This window comes from Cryptotermes secundus, unplaced genomic scaffold, assembly GCF_002891405.2.
Source record: "Cryptotermes secundus unplaced genomic scaffold, Csec_1.0 scaffold673, whole genome shotgun sequence".
NCBI classification, from domain to species: domain Eukaryota; kingdom Metazoa; phylum Arthropoda; class Insecta; order Blattodea; family Kalotermitidae; genus Cryptotermes; species Cryptotermes secundus.
The window spans coordinates 1295534-1317341 of NW_019731277.1; the positions used below are offsets into that span (position 1 = coordinate 1295534).

A 21808-nucleotide genomic window follows, 5' to 3' on the forward strand; every position below is an offset into this window, starting at 1 on the left:
CTGCGTTACCGTGTCTCACGGTGTTGTCGCTTGCAGATTTACCTATACTTTTTCTTCAACCCTGAAGATGGGGGCGATACGTTCCTCCGAAACGTCGGTTAACACCACATATACACGGCGCCAAAGCCCAGAAGACTGCTTTCTTTTTTTTTGTGTTTGAAAAGTAACTATCTTCTTGGATGAGCTGTGTACTGTATAATCTAGTAGAATTTTACTAACACTTCATAGAGACATGGTGCGTTCATCTTAAGGGCCTAAGAGTAAGCTATGCAACAAGCAAGGAATCGACTCTTCATTGCTGAAGATGGAAGCATCAAGTTCACACGAAACATCAGTGAAGTTCTGCTACAGAATACAGCATCCCTGAAGATGGTAATATTTATGGTCATTACTGTGAGAACCTCAAATCCAACATTCTTTTGGCATATGTTAACATCATTACATCAAATTGTCAGTATAGAGAAAGGCACTGGGCATGACTGGATAACAAACATGGATGACCACGTACAATACCACTTTTTGAAATTATTGAAATATGACTTCAAATTGCTGTAATTAGGTGAGTTGGCAAGCAAGAAAAGTACTCACTTGATTTAATGATTGTACAGTTTTCTTCATCAGAACCATCAACACAATCACTGACCCCATTGCATCTCCACATTGATGGAATGCAGTAGCCTCTATCCCGACATTTGAAATCTTCCTCATGACATTCTGTGAACACCAGTTACTTTTTCTGTATATCAGCATCTCTAAGTGCCTAAATATTAAGATAATTACATGAATATAATCAGAGGTCAACAAATGCTGACTCATTTCACCAGCCAGACAAATTCTCTTCAATGGACAGTACTCCAACAGAGAAACTGTGTCTACTGATGCTGTTATAATTGCACTTTGCTTTAATATTTGTCCAACAACTCAACTTTAAAACACATCAGTGCTAAAGACCCTCATACCCATCACTCACTCAGGGAGCTGAGCCCTTCCTGAGAAGCCATTAATTGTGCAGCTACTCAAGAAATTCCCAGCATTTTATGGAACCTGAACGTTCATAACCATGTTCACAAGAGCCCTCCATTGGTCCCTATCCTGAGCTCGATCAATCTAATCCATACCATCCCATCCTATCTATTTTTTTTATTGCTAGTGGGGTGGGACTAAGTCCCTTGTACTGCAGCCACTTCTGGCCTATTGTACCAGCCCCAAATGATAGGTGAGGGTGATTGTGGAGCAATTGGTGGAATGGAGATTGGCAGCGGAAACCAAAGTACTCAGAGAAAACCTGCCCCAGCGCCACTTTGTCCACCACAAATCCCACTTGACCAGACCCGCGATCGAACCTGGGCTGCCGCGGTGGGAAGCCAGCGACTAACTGCTTGAGCTATGGCGCGGCCCATCCTACCTCTCTAAGATCCATTTTAATATTTTTCACCCACCTACGCCTTTGACTTCCCAGTGGTCTCTTTCCTTCTAGCTTTCCCACCAATATATGCATTCTTCTTCTCCCCCATACGTGCTACATGCCCTGCCCACCTCATCCTCCTTGAATTGATCATTCTAATTATACTTTGAGAAGAGTACAAGTTATGAAGCTCCCCTCATACCCATGACAGTTATAAATTTGCTTTTTGACATTCAGAAACAAAGAGAGAGAATGAAAGAGAATATTAAAATATAAATTCAAAGATTTCTCCATTCACTGTACTTTACTTCTTGATCATCCCAGATGAGTAATTTACACTGTTGTTTTACATATATGTGAAACTTGGTCTTTCACCCTAAATGAAGACAGGCTGAAGGCATTTGAGACAAAATGGTGAAGAAAATATTTAGCTATAATGAACACAAATTACAGAAGGCCAGAGGAAATTATATAATTTTAAATCTTCATGTAATATTATTCATGTTTGAGTTTGGTCATTAAATATTTATTTGATTTAGATTGTGGTATTCTGGGTTATGATATTTTGTAGCATTGTAACATAGATGACTGAATACCTTTTGAGGTAACATATTGTCACTATCTGCAGGAAACTTTTGTAACCATACTACCCACTACCATGAAAATAAAATTATTTGATTTATTCCATATATTTACAGTTACAAATTACTACTGCAGGTAAGCCAAATTAAAACCCATTAATCAATCATTTAATATCATTTTGTGAGACATTTTTATGAAGTAGTTTCCTCTGTTTTACATTCATTTACCTATATACGAACAGTTCTTCTCATCTGAATTATCTCTACAATGATTAGATCCATCACAGAGCCATCTTGTGGGAATGCATGCAGATTGATCCTCACACTGGAACTGACCAGGCCCACATTCTGCAATAAGAACATATATATATTTCATTTCATTTTATTTTCCACACTTTCTGAAGTTCACAATATATACCTCCTACCATTAACTTATTATTCATAGTGTGTAGGATGCTATCTATCAATGAAAAGGCCGCCTGCTCAGTCGAAGAATGAAACCTGAAACCATATTGTTCTTGGGCCAACATATTATTTGACTCGATATGCTTAATGAGTCTTGCATACATAAGTTTTTCGATTATCTTAGAGAAGGAAGTTAGCGGTGATATAGGCCTATAGTTAGCAACGTTTTGAGTTTCCTCTTTTTTTAAATAGTGGTCTGATTATAGCAAATTTCAATCTATCAGGGAAAACACCAGTACTAAGAATTGCATTACAAATGTAAGTCAATGGGGAAATTATAAATGGAAGGCTTACTTTTATAATTCTATTTGAAATTTCATGGTATCCACCCGAGTTCTTCGTCTTTAATGATTTAATAATTCTTGTGATTTCCTGAGTGGAAACATATTGCCATTTCATCTTGGAGAAAGGTCCGCTAAATAAGTTTACTAAGTAATCTATTGGAGTGGGTAGTTCTTGATTTGAATATATATTCTTGTTTGGAATGACTGAATCTGCTATCTATAGAAAGAACTATAGAAAGACATTTGCAATTTTGTTCTGATTCTTTATTGATTTATCTACCATTATAGAGTGAATACAATTATAGGTTATATAGGTTATATTGTTAAATTGTAGTTGGGGGTTTTGTTTACCTTGAACATGTATATGATGTTTTCCCATTTTATGGACATGACATACGTATTATTCACATGCCCTCATGCATGGTCTGAACATCTAATGACTGACTATAGTGTTCAGTTAGCGGCCTACATAGTCTAGAGGTAATGTTCCCACCTCATGACTCGTAGTATGCGGGTTCAAATACCCAGTGGAGGTCGTCGAATTTTTAAGGGCGGAAAAATTCAGGGAACAAGTCCTCCGGGAGGGACTTTAAGCCGTGGGTCCCGTGTCGTAGCTTTACGGCACGTAAAAGAACCTCATATCTCCAAAGGAGGTCACTGAGCCAAATTAACGGACGTTTCCCGCCCAACAGCAGTCTCTAATACCTCTGGTAGATGGGGGAAGCATTATAGATACCTCTCAGCTAGTAGAGCCGGTCTCGCTGGCTGGGCGGGACTGATGGTAAGCACCAGTACCGGTAGGATATAGAGACTGGTAGAAATCATAGAGGGAAGCACAATGGACCAATACAGGTCTCAGTGCATGGGGAAACCCACCCTCTCCAATAACTAACTAACTAACTAACTAACTAGTGTTCACTTGTTACTGTTCTCAATCTGAGTACTGGTGATGGTCATACCTTCCTGTGTGGGGCAGTTGAATTCATCAGAGCCGTCCGAACAGTCCTGCCGGCCATCACATTGCCAATTAAGTGAAATACACTCATGATCTTTGTCACATCTGAAACGTAAACAGCTAGTGTCCTTAGAGTATATGTAATGTAGATCAAATTTCATACAGAATAACATATATCATATATATGCTGGACCATATTTCATTTCCATACAACAGATTATTCACCTCCAGCTAGTGCTGAGGCCAAAAAGGCTTAATTAGTTAAGCACAGGGAAAACTTTACTTTCTTACAGTAGATTAAGAACATTTCTAAAGATTAAGAATGCAATATTACTTGCAGGTGAACACTTGCAAATATTGTGACAGTGCCAAGCAAAACTTTGAGGTTATGTCCAATAAGTTTCTTATAGAGAGTAACTATATTTAGGCAATAAGTTATTTCCAAAAGGAAAATATCAATAATATCAATATTCAGTGACATTTTCCTGGTAGGAAATTAGATGTATTCATGTGTGTATATGTGTCTTTTGATCTTTTAAGCCAATTAACCAATTTTCATCATTCATGTTAGTTTCCTTAGATGAATTCTGGGACACTGCCTCAGAACAGCCCATGCCTGACATCCTAAATCCTACCTACTTTCCATTTGTGAACATGCCCTCATTTATTTCAGTATCATATAACATGTACAGTTGAAACGACATCATGAAATAACTTGATCATACAGCACCTGAACTCTCCATTCCTGCACTGTGTGCAGTTTATTTCATCTGCAGCATATAAACAATCATTAGCACCGTCACACTGCCAGTGACTTGGGATGCAAGTGCCGTCTGGACAGCGAAACTCATTTCCCAAACATGTCTCTCCTAAAACAAGCATTTGGTAATAACTGAACAGCCCACATGCATTTATATTTAGTGCATAAACTGATGTCTGTGGTGCAGTTCAGCTAATATGAGATGGTGGAAGATACACTGAACCATAAATGATTCTCTTTTTGGTTATGATTCCATGTACTTCACATCTGGTTACCAGCATTTCAGAGACACCTGCTTCCTCCATATTCAATGTAGATGATTAACAAATTATTAAAATGTATAATAAGGAGATTCATAATTTATACACTTCACCAAGTCATATGAAGACAAAATCAAGGAGGAGGAGATGATTAGGGCATGTAGCATGCATGGAAGAGATAGTAAATGCATTCAGAGTTTTGGTAGGAAAACTTGAAAGAACCTAGGCATAGATGGGAGGATAATATTAAAATGGTTCTTAAAAAAGGTGGGAGAGAGTGGGTTAGATTCATTTGGCTTAAGACAGGGACCACTGGTAGGTTCTAATGAACATGGCAAAAAACCTCTGGTTCCATAAGAGAGTGAATTTCTTGATTAGCTGAGTGATTGCTGTGTTCTCAAAAAAAGGATTCTGATACATGCACTTGGAATAAGGAATTACATCAATATGACAGATGAGTATTGCTGTCTTCTGGGATGTGACACTGTGTAGTTGGGAGAAAATTACTGTATCGAAGGAACCTCCTGCCCTCACTTTCAGTGTAAAATATTGTAACATGTTGCGCAACGGAGAACCCCTCCCTACCCAGCAGAAACGTGGCAACTCAGGCCACAGGCGCGTGGCGGTAATGTAGCGCTCCCTCCCACCCCTCCGCGGTGACGTAACGTGCAACGCTACGTACCTGTAATCAACTTCCTACTGTGACGTGGAACGCAACAGGCACCACTGCGGCTATATAAGGATACTGCACAGCAGCTACCAGTTAGTTGTAGAGTAACAGCCACCGAGTCGAGTTGTAATGTGACAGTCGCCGAGGGTGTTATCAACAGTTCTCCAGTGAGCAGACTACAGTTGGAGTATAGCAGCCGTCGCGGAAAGAAGAACCGGACGTGTGTGTGATTGTGTAATTGGGAGTGTGTGATACAGTGATACATAGCTCCCCTACTGTAAATGTGTAGACTACTGAAGACAGAGTGAACTGATTGTTGTTTACAACAAAGATAAATTCAAATTAAATTCTGATGTCTATAACATGAATACTAGACAAAAATATAACTTCCACCTACCCTCATCAACTTTATCAGTATATCAAAAAGGAGTCTACTTTACTGGCATAAAAGTGTTCAACAATCTGCCACAAAGTATTAAAAACTTGGGCAATGATACTAAAAAGTTTAAATCAGAGTTAAAGAATTATCTACATGCTCATTCCTTCTACTCTTTAGATGAATACTTCAATGTAAATAGAGAATGATGTAAAATTAAGTTATATTAATTTTTAAGCTAAAATTGCCTGTACTTATGTATGTAACCTTTTGACTTGTTCTGTATCCAAAGGTACTAACCTACTTAGGATTTATAGAATGTAAATAAATTCAATTCAATTTGCGATTAGGGTTATAAAGTGTGAAACCCCGCAACAGTGGTAACAGATTAATGCGATTAGGGTTATAAAGTGTGAAACCCCGCAACTGTTTGATAAGTAATTGTAGCCGATACTTGGAGATTGTTAAATAATCCAATTAACCATCTCTACGGTGTATACAGTAACCAAAACACGTTACACTGGTGTCAGAAGTGGGATTTGAACTTACACACGTGATCGACGAGATTCAGTCTCAAGACACGTTACAATATTCTACCATGAAGATGGAGGCAGGAGATTCTCCAAAACGTTGGTATCAAAGTACATGGTGTCACAAACCAGAGGATAGTAATCTGTATGTTAATTACCATGACAGCCTCCTCAAGAATCATGCGATATACAAAGTTCTTAATATTATACAACCTATAGATCTAGCAGATATTACAGTACTTTCAAATACCTCTTGCCCAGTTCACACATTTTGTTGGGTCGTCAGTATCTGGGTACAGATCACATTGGAAAACTTGTGACAGATCAAGTGTTGCCAAGATGAATTCTCCACACTCATCAGCAACAGCTGTTAAGAATCAATCAGAGAAATATGTTGATCTCTTATACATCACTTTGGTGTTGCTTATGATGCTCTTTTTCTAATAGCAGAGATTTTATTTATATTCACAGAATCTAACTACTCAATATAAATTTTGCTTAAATGCAAATAAACACAGAATAGAGAACCCAGTCGAATGCACTTTTGAAACTTGTGCATTTCAAGGGAAGCACACAGATAAATGTAAGAGTAATATAAAATGTCCATAAAATATGTTCTGTGTTTTAAGGTGTTACATTTTCATAACGACGATACTTAACTGACTGAAACAGAAACAAAACCAATGACACACACTTAGAATTTGTGTTAGTAAATTTCTATATGTACTGCAGTAGATATCCTGATGGCATTTCTGGTGTTATGTTTTCAGTAGCTGTCATAATTCTGTTACAATGTTTCAATACTTTCTGCATGTCTAGTGTTTATATCAAACACACTTTTTATATAATACCACCCGAAAAATCATTGAACATTAAATGCAGTGACCTGTTGGGCTACCTCCCCATCAAAATATCCAGACATTTTTCATTTGTAATAACTCAAACCTAGTTGTTAAAAGGGACAGTTCACCATCTAGCTGGAAAACTGCAACTTTTTCTTTGAGTTGCAGAAAACAATTTTTGAGCATACCAACATAAGTGGTCTGCTTATGGTTTTTCGAGAAGAAAATAAAGGCATGCATGTGGACACAGAACATCATCTTGATATAACTAACTGACTTCATGGAGCTGAGCCATTCTTGAGAAGGCACCAGTTGTGCAGCTATTATTGATATAAGATACTTTATATATGGAACTTAACCAATGCAAATTCTACATGTGAATCATAAATTTAGGTTCTGTTTCGTTCAGTTGTGCAACATGTTTACGAAAACATAACACTTTGAAACAGTAAACATATTTTGTGAAAATCACATGTATTACTGAGAAGACATAAAGAGCAAAGATGGACAGATCTTTATTCTCAATTTTGAATCCAAATTTTCTGCTTCCCCCTCCCCCAAATCTTAAACTCATAATCATATTCCATCAGGGTGGCTTGTTTCTGCCTTAATAAATTTAAAAGGCCTGCCTAGAGGCTCAAGGCTACTATAGGATCACGTGATTTCCCATGTATGATTATTCTGATATATGCCTCCATTTCTAAGAATGTATCCAAAATGTAATTAGGAATTACTCACATTAAAATGTGATGTATTCATTCATAAAATTCAGTAAGTTATCATGAAGTGATATAAATTACAACATGGTTTACCTCTACAAAGTTTATGGCATGGTGGTAGCAATATATCTCCCTTTGGCCGACACTCAGGCTCTAAAACTGAACACACAAACTGCCGGGCTCTTGCGCTGCAACCAGACTCAACAATCATTTCAAAATATGGCAGGGCTGCATCCAGATCTTCTAGTTTACTGATTCCTGGTATAAGTGGCAATGTCGTCAGGTCATACGGCAGCGTCCCACGGCACATGGACAGGTGAGGCGAAAAACACAAACCTGGTAGGCAGTACATATAATTCACAATCATGGATATTATATGCTGATTTTGAGCTCTAACAATGACTTTCAGCTCTTCAATAAATATGTTGCAGCCATTCATAAGGGCTTTCAGAAGAAAATGTCATGGTGTAGACAGGTTAGCTTACACTGTTCACACGTAATCAGAATCAGTCAGAAAGTAACAAGAGAGTAAAGACAATTATATTATGAAGAGTTACTTGTTGAAGAGGTAAGAATATGCTCACACCTTATCTTACAGCTTCTAGGCCATATAAAAATGGAAGGAGTTAAAAAATAGAGACTGGATGGAAGAATAATAAATATAATATTAAAATTAAAACTTCTCAGAATCTACATGTACACAAGAATACTGTTTGTGATAATGCCTTGTAATGTGTAACATAAAATCTAAACATTTGCAAACAATTTAGTGGCTAGGAACTCAAAAGTCACAAAATTTTGTATGCATTTTCCCGTGTATTCCTAACTCCTTCCCTAATTCACCCTGACAATGTTAGATAAAGAGTATTGGTACATGGCTGGTTACAGAATAAGTTAATACAGAGTAAGAAGTTTCTCGTTATGTAATTTTCTTTATCCCTTCATTACTTAAGCTTTCTTAGATCCAGATATTCCCTTCAGAACTCTGTCAACAAAAACTCTCAGAGACCGACACTATGTTTTATACATACTTTCAGACTCATTCTGATGTAGAATCTCGGAGATGTTGTGTAGCACTGGAGTACTCGATGGTAACGTGGGGTACACTGGGCTTCGAACTGGAGGTGTAACTTGAGTCCTGCTGCTTTCATTTCCCACAATTTTGTTGTTGGTTCTATTACTTTTCCTTATTAAAGGAAGAGCTGTTGTTGATACAGTACCATTGTTTCCTTGCTCATCTTGCTCAGTTGCAAGTTTATTGTACAGTTTAGATGTAGGATAAAATAAATGAGCATCATCTGTAGATGAGAAATTCTTTGTTTGCAAATTTGAAATATCAGATGGTTCCCTTGTAGAAGAAATTCCATTTGATTGAGGTATGTTTGTTCCTAATATTAAGAGCAATTCTTTGTTTGTGTCAGATGTATCACTCTGTGTCATACCAAAATTTGGGGCTGGAACAATCTCTATGAAATCTTGATGTGAAGTGCTGATTGGCTTTGTTGTGTCCACACCTGAAACACAAATTAGTATTGTAATTTCAGCTTTTTTTTTTATGCCAGTGGGGTGGGACTAAGTCCCTTGTACTGCGGTCACTTCTGGCCTACTTTACCAGCCCCAGATGATAGGTGAGGGTGATTGTGGAGCAATTGGTGGAATGAAGATTGGCAGGGGAAACCAAAGTACTCGGAGAAAACCTGCCCCAACGCCACTTCATCCACCACAAATCCCACTTGAACAGACCCGGAATCGAACCTAGGCCGCCGCGGTGGGAAGCCAGTGACTAACCGCTTGAGCTATGGCACGTCCCTTAATTTCAGCTTTAGTTTAGTTCATCATATGTTCAGTTATTACAATGTTTTGGTGTACATTGCAGTTATACTTTTCAGGATGAAATGAGGTCCTTACTTCCGCTGCATTGGACCATATTCTCCTTCAACCTCATTCATCCTGAAAAATGGTGACTGCAATGCAGGCTTAAATGTTGGACAACTTCAACATAAGTTATGGCTAATTCCTGAGAGTTGAAACTATACAATACAGACAACCAAAGGACAAGAATAAATAAAGTTCATGTGTAATATATGGTTCCTTAAAGAGATAGGATAGGATAGTATGGATTGATCTGACTGAGGATAGGGACCAGTGGAGGGCTCTTGTGAACGTGGTAATGAACCTTCAGATTTTGTAAAATGTTGGGAAATTCTTGAGCAGCTGAGCAGCTGGAAGTTTCTCAAGGACTAACCTCCATGGAATTAGCTAGGAGCTAGTTGTACAATGTGGCTCAACATAACTCCAAGTCTTTAATGTAAAATAATATGGCATATTTGTTCAAGGCAAGAACTGTGAAGCAGAGGCAGCCATCACCAAGTAATGGCTTTGCAAACAAGCATGTTTCCATGGCAATAGTTGAATACAACAATAATCGGATGTGGTGTTTTAACTGGCTGAGAGTTCGTTAGTTAGTCAAGAGTTGCTGTAGCCGAGGCCAGGGACAGTTTGGGAAACCTGATGAAGGGGAACATCCGCCGTTGGAAGCCGTTACCAGAAGACTGGTGAAGACACAGCAGACTTAGACGACTAAAGTGCGTGCTCTAGTGAACTGTAAATTGTGTGAATTAGTGAAATGGTTATAAATGCTTGTAGTTATGGATCTTTTAAGTGTTAAATAAATTCATTTACCAATCCAAACCCCATCTGTAGTCACTCCATCACGTGACAATAATGACATGGGTGCTGCGTGAAATCTACACGTAAGTTTCAAGTTTGAAATCAGTAATTAACAAACCTGGTTGTCTGGTAACATGGTACTGGCCCTCGTGGTACGTGATGCCACCGATATCCAACATGACTTCTCCATCTAAGGCAACCATATCCTCATGCGAATCTTCTGATATAACTGTTTTTAACTCATCAATCAACTGATGATCTTCTTGTGACTTTGTTAGTATTGGTGTCATCACCTTCATATCTGAAACTCAAAATGGGGCTGTGCATGTAAGAAGTGCAGCATCTCATATCAGAAAAATATGTTTTTGTTCTGGGGAATACCAGTATTCTACCAACTTTTGAACCTGTTAAACCCTTTTGCAGTTTCCCCGAAGTGTAACTTTTTTCGTACACAGCGCCAGAATAAACTGAAATGTTCGATTAAACATGAAACATCCAAGGCTGGCATTCTGATAGATTTATAACATCTGTGTTATGTTCTTTGTTAATATCCAAGTTCTAGCACCAAATTATTTTAAAATAATACAAATTACATGTATGTAATGTGTGTTATTTTATGACATTAAACTATGTAGTATCAAGTGATAGGATGAAAGGTAAATGATGAATTTTAAAGGATTTGGATGGAAGCAGTCATGGCATAAAAATTACCTAGAAATTTGCCTGGAGGGATTGAGGAAATCCATCAAGGATCTCCATCAGATGAATGAATGAATGTATAAGGGGTAGGCCTTCTCGGCCCTTGCACCATGACCCACAGTGATCTACTGTGCCTCCCCTTTTTGATTATCCCCTCAGCAATCCTGCTGAGCAATCAATGCCCCAGCCAAGATTCGAATAAAAGGCCTCCAAGATATGAGTATAGACCATTATTGCCATGAGACAATCTTTTTGGTAAAAAATTATATTACACCAGTTGTTCTACACCATTGACATTTAAAAAATATATAGTAAAGTGTTTTTAAAATGAAATAAATATCAGAAAGACTTTATCTTTATTGAAAAGTACATTAAGTTGTGAAAAGTGTGACAGAAAGTGAATAGCATAAGTGCTGAAGACTGATACTGATTGGTTTATAGCTCTCATCATGACAGGTCTTGACACTACCAACTTTTGTTTTTAGTTCCAGAAGAACAGAAATCAGAAGACTGGTTAGATTTGGCTTACAACATGACTGCATGTCAAAACACTGGTTTAATGTAACACCCAGCAAACTGTTTCTCAAATTGTTAGCCATGACCCTCCCCACCTAAAAGCATACGACTCATTCTAAGGGGAATTGCTAAGTCCATATGAATTATGTAAAATATTCTGTAGTTGTATCCGTATACAGTTTTGGCAAGTCAGTGTATCAGAAAATGTAACCACAGCTGGTGAAAAATTTTTCAAGTTTGTGATTGTATAGGAACATTTTACAGCTTACTGTAGGGACAGAGAGGCTATGCACCTATTTAGGTAACTGCTGTCAACATACATCCTGCAGCAGCATGTAAAATGACACTTTTTGTGACTGTACAGGAACATTTTATAGCTTACTGTAGGTGTAGAGAGGCTGTAAAGCTATTTAGATTCCTGCTGTGCCTTTACATAATGGGTGGCCGCTTAAATTTATGTATTATTTAAGAGGTCTATGTTATTACAATGTTTGAGAACACTTCATGTTTCCAAAATCTAGCTACAGCCATAGGAACTCAATACAGATGCATGTGAGAGTAGCCAGTTTTGAGCAAAATATCTGAGAACATAAATTATTTTATATCTGCAATCATATTTTAATATTAGGACAGCAATCCTAGAACTATGAATGGATGTTAAAAATGATGTCTTCTGGTTATAACACTGTCTAGTTCACAGTGCAACACTTCGGAGACCATATTACCTTAATCTTCAGGGCCACCTGCTTCTGCTGGTTTCTTGCTTGGTTTACTTTTAGACCCTGCAGATAGAAGTCATATGTTCCACCGAAATGCTGGATTGTCTTGAACCGCATGGTGTTACAAACCCAGAAGAGTATACTCTTCATTGCCACCGTTACTAGAACTTCAAATCCAAAAAGAGTGGACATAGCTGGCAGTCAATAGCACAACTAGATTCACTACCACGTCCGCGTACACTGTAGCATTGGCAGAAAAATACCTCTAGCATGTGCTTTGTAGTATCATCTCGTTTAATTTTAACTGTTAGCTCACCAATCACGAGGAAGTACACAACGAGGCCGACCACGAGCAGCACTGCTAGTAACACAAGCAACCACCTGAGGGCGCGCCATCCTTTCTTCTTGTCATGCCACCAGCCTAATGAATCACTGTCCGTCCTGCAGATGTCTCTACACGAACCCTGTCAACAACAGGCAAAGCACGTTCACTACAGTTATTTTGACGCACTACTTGACAAATCAAACACCGAACATAACAGTTGATTGGGTAGAACCTTTGCTTTTTATTTGGGAACTCACGAGTTCAAGTCTCGGCCCGGAAGCTGGCTCGCTTGACTGACCCCTTTTGAGGTTATCAGTGTCTGAAGATAAACACAGAGGCAGTGCTCCAAATCAGGACGCGGCCGTTTCCTTCCACATCCTCTCCAATTCATTGTACATTGGCTATATTATCATTCGACGCAAAAACGCCCGACTTATTGACATTATATATAAACCAAAGTGTTCAATAGCTTCCCTCAAAATCTCAAAAACGCAACAAGTAATATTAAGTCATTTAAAACAGCACTGAAACGTCACTTACTCCTTCTACTCAAGAGATGAATATTTCGATGTAAACAAACAATGACTGGTATCAATTCTAGGCTAAAATGTATACCCATACACGTTACTGTGTCGTTTTGCTTATTTGCAGACTGTGCTGTATGTATCTAATTAGCTTGGCAATATTATTTCTTTTTCCTTTGGCGCTACAGACCCAATTTGGGCCTTGGGCTACGTCCATGAAACTCAGTTTCACTTCGGTCTACTAGATCTTATATATTTAGTAGGACTCCTTGGACGGGTGATCAGCTCGTCGCAAGGACTACCTGTACACAAACACAGGAAAACGCACGCACACGCACACGCACACATAAACACTGGACATCTATGCCCTGAGTGGGATTCGAACCCACGATACCGGTTTCCAAGCGAGCGAAGACAGTACATGCCTTAGACCGCTCGGCTACCTGGACCGGCCCAGAAGAACATTACCGTCTTATACATACCAGACGATGGATAGAGTCCAAAATAAGCCTAATAGTTCTGTACAGCATACACCAACGTCAGAATCCTTTAAAGTCTATTAAGAACATTACCTTATGGTGACAGAAGACTGATAAAAGCAAAGCTGCCTTTCATGATGAAGACTAACTCTTTCGGGCGGTAAAGAATATGAAAATATGAGAGAAGTACAAATATCACAAATTACAGAATTCTTATGACAAGTAAAAATAAGTAAAGTAAAGGTATCCTTGTAACAGGCCATGAAGGCCTATAGGGCTGTGAGGCATGGAGGCTCCCACATCTTAGATAATCGGCTCACAGATGTCGGTGATATTGTCAGCCTTACGCGCCGGACGCCCTTTAGCCCCAGGAATATTTCTGGTACTCATTTAGAGGCTGAGTCGACCCCAAGGCCATTGTGCGGCTGGAAGGATTGGGTAAACTGAAAAAATCCACCTCATCGGCATTTGATCCCGCGACCTTCCGGCTTGTAGCATAGTGCATCAACCAACTACGCTATCGCGTGCCCCCAGTTCGTACAACAATGTAGAATAAATTAGAATGAACACATTGAAAAAAGAAATTAATTATAATAGGATTCCAGAAAATGTATTGAAATATCATTCAAAAAGGGAAAGGAGTTTTGGAAATCCTCTTGAATAATGGAAACATTATGTTCTGTAATATTTGTAACACCATGTTAGGTGGGTCCCTGTCACCACGACATGGCGCGTCCTCAGGTTGCGGATGGAGGAGACGCCTTCCAGTTTTGGGGGGAAGCTGTGAATAGATTGAATAAGCAGTCACGGACAGCCGACAAGTGGTGGCCCTCCAGCTTGGGGGTTGGGCGTGGGGCTAACAACTCCTCACCGTAAAAAATTAGTACGTTACGAAAATGAACACAAAGCCTAGGACCTGGACTGATTCCTTGGATAAACGACCTAAGCTAATGAAAATGGATATGAGATTTGGCACTTGGAATGTATCTTAGAGAGATACGATGGGATGGTATGGGTTGGATAGATCTGGCTCAGGATAGGGACCAGTGGAGGGCTCTTGTGAACACGGTGATAAACCTTCGAGTTCCATAAAATGCTGGAAAATTCTTGAGTAGCTGCAGAATTGGCGGCTCCTCAATAAGGGCTCAGCTCCATAAGTATGTATGTATTATGAGAGGGAGTGGGTTTCCCCATGAACTTAGACCAGTTATTGGTCCATTGTGCGTCCCCCTTTTAATTTCTACTGTCGCCATACCCTACCGGTAACGGTGCGTGCCATCAGCCCCCGATGAGCCAACGAGGTCGGCCCCCGGTACCTTGATGCTTCCCCCATCCACCAGAGGCACTGGAGACTACTTGGGCGGGAAAGCGCCTGTAATTTAGCTCAGAGGTCTCCTAGAGACATGAGGATCTTTTACGTGCCGTAAATCTACGACACGGGACACACGGCTTAAAGTCCCTCCCGGAGGACTTGTTCCCTGAATTTTTCCGCCCTTAAAAGTTCCATGACCTCCGCCGGGTTTGAACCCGCGTACCTTGAGTCATGAGGTGGGAACGTTACCCCTAGACTACGGAGGCCGCTAGCTCCATGAGTAAGTAAGTAAGTAAGTAAGTAAGTAAATATCTGTAACACATCTCAGTAGACCTGATGCTGAAATGGATGATGATGATGATGATGATTACGACAAATATTCTGACGTGACATCACTAATGAACAATTCCGTGCATTCTCCAATTTTCCAGTATCATGAGAAACATTGTTGAACCTTATCGTTTAACAGTTGCCTCTATCATTTCGTATCGAAACCGGAGATTCATTACTGGTTTTCACAAGAGACTTCAACATTTTCCTTTCCAAATCAATCACAGAAACCGAACTTCCTTATTCTCTTTAATGCGAAGCGCTGGGTCAAATGTCAAACCCCGACTGTTAACCTCCGAGTGCTGGATCCTCTGGTCTGTGCCTGTCTCAGGGGAGACGTTTGCTTTGTGCAAAGCTGTGCTGTAACGATTGCTTTTAGAATGCAAACGGCCTTCATTAGCTAGCATCTAACATCTGCAGCATTAAATTAATTTAAAACATAAACCAGTAACAGCTTTCCTTACCTTCAAAACGGACTCGTTTTCAGTGTGTTTGCAAGGAGATGTGAATGTGGACCTGTTAGGTAGGACGCACACCTGCATGCGTCAAGACATGTAACAGTCAAGACATGATGTCTGCGACATGACGCAAAGAAAGGAGCACAGTTGAAACGAATGAGATTATGAAAACCGACGCACACCGGTCTGAATCATGATGCTGACGTCAGCTTCATGCTGACGAATCACGAATGAAGCAAGACTGCGTGCTTCTTTTGTCTCATGTCTTGATGGTGCGGCCGCCTTTAGATTTGCCATGTCTTTCCGTTTGTAAGACCTCAAATACTGAATTTCGGTGCCTCAATGTGAGGTATTAATTTTGGAATTTGACAAGGAACCCGAATAGCTCAGTAGGTATAGCGACTGGCCACGGGCTGGATGACCGAGGGGCTGGAGTTCGATTCCCTGTAAGGTCAAGAATTTTCTCTTCTCCACAGCGTCCAGACCGGCTCTGAGGCCCAACCAGCCTCTTCCCTAATGTGTACTGGAGGCTCTTCGGGGGGGGGTTAAGCGGCCGGGGCGTGAAGCTGACCACTCCAACTAGTGCCTAAGCCAATAAAACGTGGATGTATACATCCACTCCCCCATACGTCTTCATGACGTAATGCTTAATTAGTTAAGCACAGGGACAACTTCCCCCTCCCCTTTTTTTTCCTTGGCACTACAGCCCCAGTGGGCCTAGGCCTACCTCCATGAACTTCTCCGTTCACTTCGGTTTTTCTAGATCTTACACATTCGGTAGGACTCCTTGGGCGAGTGATCAGCTCGTCGCAAGGCCTCTACCTGTACACAAACACAGAAAAACGCACACAAACAAACTAAACATCCATGCCCTGAGTGGGATTCGAACCCACGATCCCGGTTTCCAAGCGAGCGAAGACAGTACATGCCTTAGACCGCTCGGCTACCGTGACCGGCAATGTATAAGAATAATATATAAGAATTCAGTTCGTACCTCACAGGAAACAGATCCGAACCCACGATCCCGGTTTCCAAGCGAGCGAAGACAGTACATGCCTTAGACCGCTCGGCTACCGTGACCGGCAGTGTATAAGAATAATATATAAGAATTCAGTTCGTACCTCACAGGAAACAGATCCGAACCCACGATCCCGGTTTCCAAGCGAGCGAAGACAGTACATGCCCAACTTTGCCTTTACCTTTCTTTTATTCCGGATTTTGGCAGGAATGACTGAGAAAAAACAAGACAAATGCAGGTTAGAACACGAGGCCTCGTAGAGGGAGATCTGAAAGCCAGATCTTCTGAACGAAGCAAAAGTGACGGTAAATCAACCAAGATATTTGGTAATTGGTTCAACCAGAAATCAAATTCATATTTCTCACAGTTTGGAGAAAGAGAGTAAATACTGCTTTCGAATCGATAGAGGAGTGAAACTTCAATATTAACATTCCTAGACATCCATTCTGAAAGCGATAATGAAGTGAAATCTTTTCTTTAGGTTTCAGAACATAAAGGTGGAAAGTGTGAAGTTTCTAATTCTAAGCCTCTTGGTCTAGCGTGTTCTGCATATTGGTCTGTGGGATCACAACAGCTTAAGGCAACAAGCAGCGGTAGTAATCCTTGTAATCATATATCATCTTTGCGTTCACACCCCACAGTCAAGATTACAATTCCTAAACTAAAGTACCAACTTGAGAGTAAGGTTAGGTTAGGTTAGGTTAGGAGGCGGTGAGGGAGGTAGAGGGGAGTATTTAAGTTTTACTTTCTCTCCATTAAATACGTGAGATTCTAAAAATAAATATTAAGACTGACGTTCCCACGGCAATGAATATTAAGACAGGATGCGTTGCCGTATAGTTCACCAGGGAACTGAAATTTAATTAACCAGAGCTAGCCTCTTCCTGGATCCTCTCGGCTTACACTGCGACCCTGAGAATGGAGTACACATGTGTTTCCATCGTTAAACTGTCCGTGAACAAGTACCACACATGACGCCCCAGCTCCATTCACTCAAACGAAATTTCTGAATTGAATTCCGGGGGTGAAAAAAAGGTAAAGTTTTTTTCCTCTTGCGCCCACTTTGGAGCGTAGGGCTCATTTCTCAGTTTCATTGATCATTATTCACAGACGGTAGGGCTCCTTGGACGGGTGATCAGCTTGTCGCAAGGCCGCTACCTAAACACAAGACAACACAAACACAGAATAAACGCATACACACACCAAACATCCATGCCTTGTGTGGGATTCGAATCAACGATCCCGGCTTCCGAGTGAAGACAGTTCATGGCCTAGACCGCTCGCCTACCGTGACCGGCAAAAAAGGTAAAGTCACTCTGCTTAATTAATTAAGCATCACGCCATTAAGACATACGAGGGACTGCAGGTTTAGCTTCGTCATTCCTAAACTCAGCACTAGATGGTGGTGGGTGGTCACCTTCACACACCGGCTGCTTTACTCCCAGGTATATCAGCCCCGTAGCCGTTGTATAGGAGACTGTTTGGGGTCCCAAAGTCGATATGGTCGTTATAGAATAAAGAAAAATCTTTCCCTTACCGAGAATCGTCCGTCGCTATACCGACCGAGTTATCCCGGCTCCTCAGGTGTCATATAAAAAAAAACTCCGTGGATTTAGTCCGCAAGCGAACTATACCGACCGGGCGACCGCCGCTTGTCGGCGAAGTTAGTACCGAATTTAGCGGATAGATGGTGTCGTGTGGTCAGCGCAACGAATTCCCACGGCCGTTAATTTCGGTTTTCTAGACCGGAGCCGGTATTTCCTTTAAATAGCTCCTCAATTATTCTCACGAGGCTGAGTGGACCCCGTTACAGACCCACCACTTTTCAGAAAATGTGGTAGCGCCGGGAATCGAAACCGGACCTCTGGATCTGTAGCCACGAACTCTGACCACTAGACCACAAAGGCGGTGCATGTGTCACATAACTTGTATACTAATTTGAAGGGACATAAACACGCTCCTTCCTTCTTCCCTGTAGCAATTCCTTGCCTTATTATTTCGCCCCTTATTGGCATTCCCTCCTTGTCATCCTAATTACTTACTACCTTTGTTTCTCCCATTCCTTCCCTCTGAACTGTGGAGTTAACTTCTGCCCTGCCCAAACACAGTAGTTGATATGTTTTGCATAAAATTATAGGCTACAATCTCAAGTGAATTGTTAATGATTTATGCTTAAACCCAAAGCTATTGTTCAGTGCAGTTCATCTATCATACTACAAAGACAGAATGTTCTACATCTCATTATTACATCATCTACACCATATATTACTTGTAAACAATGGCATTAAAGTTCCATAGCTCATCCTAATGCTGAGGCGGTATGACGTCATTAGTGGTACGAAGTTTCGAACAACAGAATGTAGTATACTGTACGAAACAGTAAAACTTCCTCATCACGAACGTTTGCGGTCCATGTTGGTGAGCAACTGATTTAAATAGAACTGTTTCCACACGACTGATCAATAGTTCGCTAAGATGTGCAACAAATGCTGTTGGAAAAGGTCCAGTTGGAATAGTACGAGTACATGTAGGTACCGCCGGTCACAGTAGCCGAGCGGTCTAAGGCATGTACTGTCTTCGCTCGCTTGGAAACCGGGATCGTGGGTTCGAATCCCACTCAGGTCATGGATGTTTAGTGTGTGTGTGCGTCTTTCTGTGTTTATGTACAGGTAGAGGCCTTGCGACGAGCTGATCACCCGCCCAAGGAGTCCTACCGAATGTGTAAGATCTAGAAAAACCGAAGTGAACGCAGAAGTTCATGGAGGTAGGCCTAGGCCCACTGGGGCTGTAGTGCCAAGGGGAAAAAAAAACACGTAGGTACCGAAACTTGATAATCTCCATCACTTAACGTGGAACAGATCTTAATAATTCTGCATTATTCGATCAAAATTATTAAATTAAATCAAGAAGTGATGGAATGGAAATGTAGCTTGCAAGGATTTGTTTGGAAAACATCCTGTTTTTCTTCAGGAGATAAGGTAAGAAAGGTAAAATTGGTCATGCTCTTAATTAATTAAAAGTTATGCCATGAAGATGCATTGGGGTGTGGAGGTATAGTTCCACTATTATTGATCTCGTGACTAGATGGAAGTGAGTGGTCAGCTTTACCACCGGAACACCATTATCTAGGACAGTGTTCCGCAACCGGTGTGCCGTCACAAGGCGAAAAGTGTGGCGCGAACTTTTACCTATTATAAGAAATTAATTGTCGAATTTTATTCGTTTTATTTTATCCCTGCTACCGTGTTCCATATGTATGTATTTTATTCTCAGCTACTGTACTGATTAAATAAGATAATGCTTGTTCATTCTTTATTACATACTGTGATTTTTTATGTACGGTAACATTGTATTATAAGAAATTAAACGTAAATTATTTACTCACAGTTGTTGTTATATCATAGTATTATTATTATTGATTTGTTTTTATTTTTCTCTACGCAGCTTCTTTCATATGCTTGCCCCATGTTCTGTGTACGTGCTTTTCCCTAAAATTCCAGGGATTAGCATGGGTTTCCCTGTCTTTTATAACGCTGTTTCGGTATTTGCCCCTGTTTGTTAGAAGTTAGAGCTTCTTCAACTTCATGACTTTCTTCCTGTAACGATGCACCCACCGATTGTTGGACTTCACTTAAAATAATAAATATTTTAAAAATAAGTCGGTATAGTGTCACTTCTTACGTTTGAAGAGTTGAGATCCCGTGTTTTACAATTGTTTCAGTTCTATCACAGCTGTGCTTTGAATTAGTTCGCAAATTTTGGTTGCTGGTTAGAGAATTACAGATGGGTCGTTTGAGATGTCCCCGACTATGGCCACTTGCTGACGGCAATACAGTGGTGATGGACACAATTAAAGAACATTTAGAAATGCTGCAGCAGAAATTCAATAAGTATTTTGGAGAGAGTGTACAAGATTTCGACTGGGTTCGCGATCCATTTGTTGTGAATTCAGAACATCTTCCGATTAATATACAAGAGAAACTCGCACATGTAAAAGCAGACAGAACAGTGAAACTAAAATTTCTCGAAGTGCCTTTGGATACGTTTTGGTCGGCAATAAGGAGTGGATACCCCGCTATCTCCGAGATGGCAGTTAATGTGTTATTGACATTTTCAAATATATATTTGTGTGGACTGGGCTTCTCGACGTTAACTGAAATTAAGACATGAAAGAGGGAGCGGCTCAAATCCATCGATGAAGAAATGAGACTTGCGTTGTCAACGATTCCACCACGGATCAGTCGCCTGTGTGCAGCTACGCAGGCGCAAGTATCGCATTGAAGCTATGAGCATAATTACTGTATTTACTTTTATAGCAATAGAAGTGTATTTTCTGCACTCTACGGTGAATTAAAGTTCATTAATTGTTAATAAATTTCATGAGTCGATTTCTGTTTAATGATAATAACAATATAATAGTATTACAGTAATAAGTTGATCACGATACGTATTTATATTAATAGTCTGGCATCATGCGTTTTTGAGGGGAATAACATTTTGGTGTGCCGTGTTGAGTCATGGATACTTCATGGTGTGCCGGAGTAGAAAAATGTTGCGAAACAGTGACCTAGCATAACCTAACCTATCCTAGCCTCGCCTCGCCCCGTCTCGCCTCGCTTCACGTCAAGTCACGTCAAGTCACGTCATGTCACGTCAAGTCAAAACAAGTCACGCCAAGTCATGTCAAGTCACGTCATGTCACGCCTAGTTACGCCAAGACACGTCACGTCACCTCACACAAGCTCACCTCACCTCACCTAACTTAACAGCAGGGAATGGTACCCCTCAATTACTCATTGATGCGGACAAGTCTAGTGCTCAAACCTAAGCTAACCTAACGGAATATAACGTAACCTAAACTAACCTAACTTAACCTAACCTAGCCTAGCCTAGCCTAACCTCGCCTCGCCT

The 21808-nt window shown here is 40.4% G+C and overlaps 1 protein-coding gene across 4 annotated transcripts in view; it reads right to left on the minus strand.

Moving 5' to 3' along the window:
• The window catches only part of LOC111866873 (atrial natriuretic peptide-converting enzyme), a 73741-nt gene that overhangs the window by 4984 nt on the left and 46949 nt on the right, over positions 1 to 21808 (minus strand). Inside the window, exons 2-10 of one of the 4 annotated variants that reach the window (XM_033752447.1) lie at positions 12768 to 12915; positions 10636 to 10824; positions 8879 to 9361; positions 7941 to 8183; positions 6537 to 6653; positions 4421 to 4559; positions 3695 to 3795; positions 2215 to 2334; positions 589 to 714 (exon numbers count right to left, since the gene is read on the minus strand). In XM_033752447.1, the coding sequence (XP_033608338.1) occupies positions 589 to 714; positions 2215 to 2334; positions 3695 to 3795; positions 4421 to 4559; positions 6537 to 6653; positions 7941 to 8183; positions 8879 to 9361; positions 10636 to 10824; positions 12768 to 12915 (1666 nt within the window). Of the gene's footprint in view, positions 1 to 588; positions 715 to 2214; positions 2335 to 3694; positions 3796 to 4420; positions 4560 to 6536; positions 6654 to 7940; positions 8184 to 8878; positions 9362 to 10635; positions 10825 to 12714; positions 12916 to 21808 lie in introns of those variants that run through there. The other 3 variants (XM_023856212.2, XM_023856209.2, XM_023856211.2) reach the window with 3 other exon arrangements.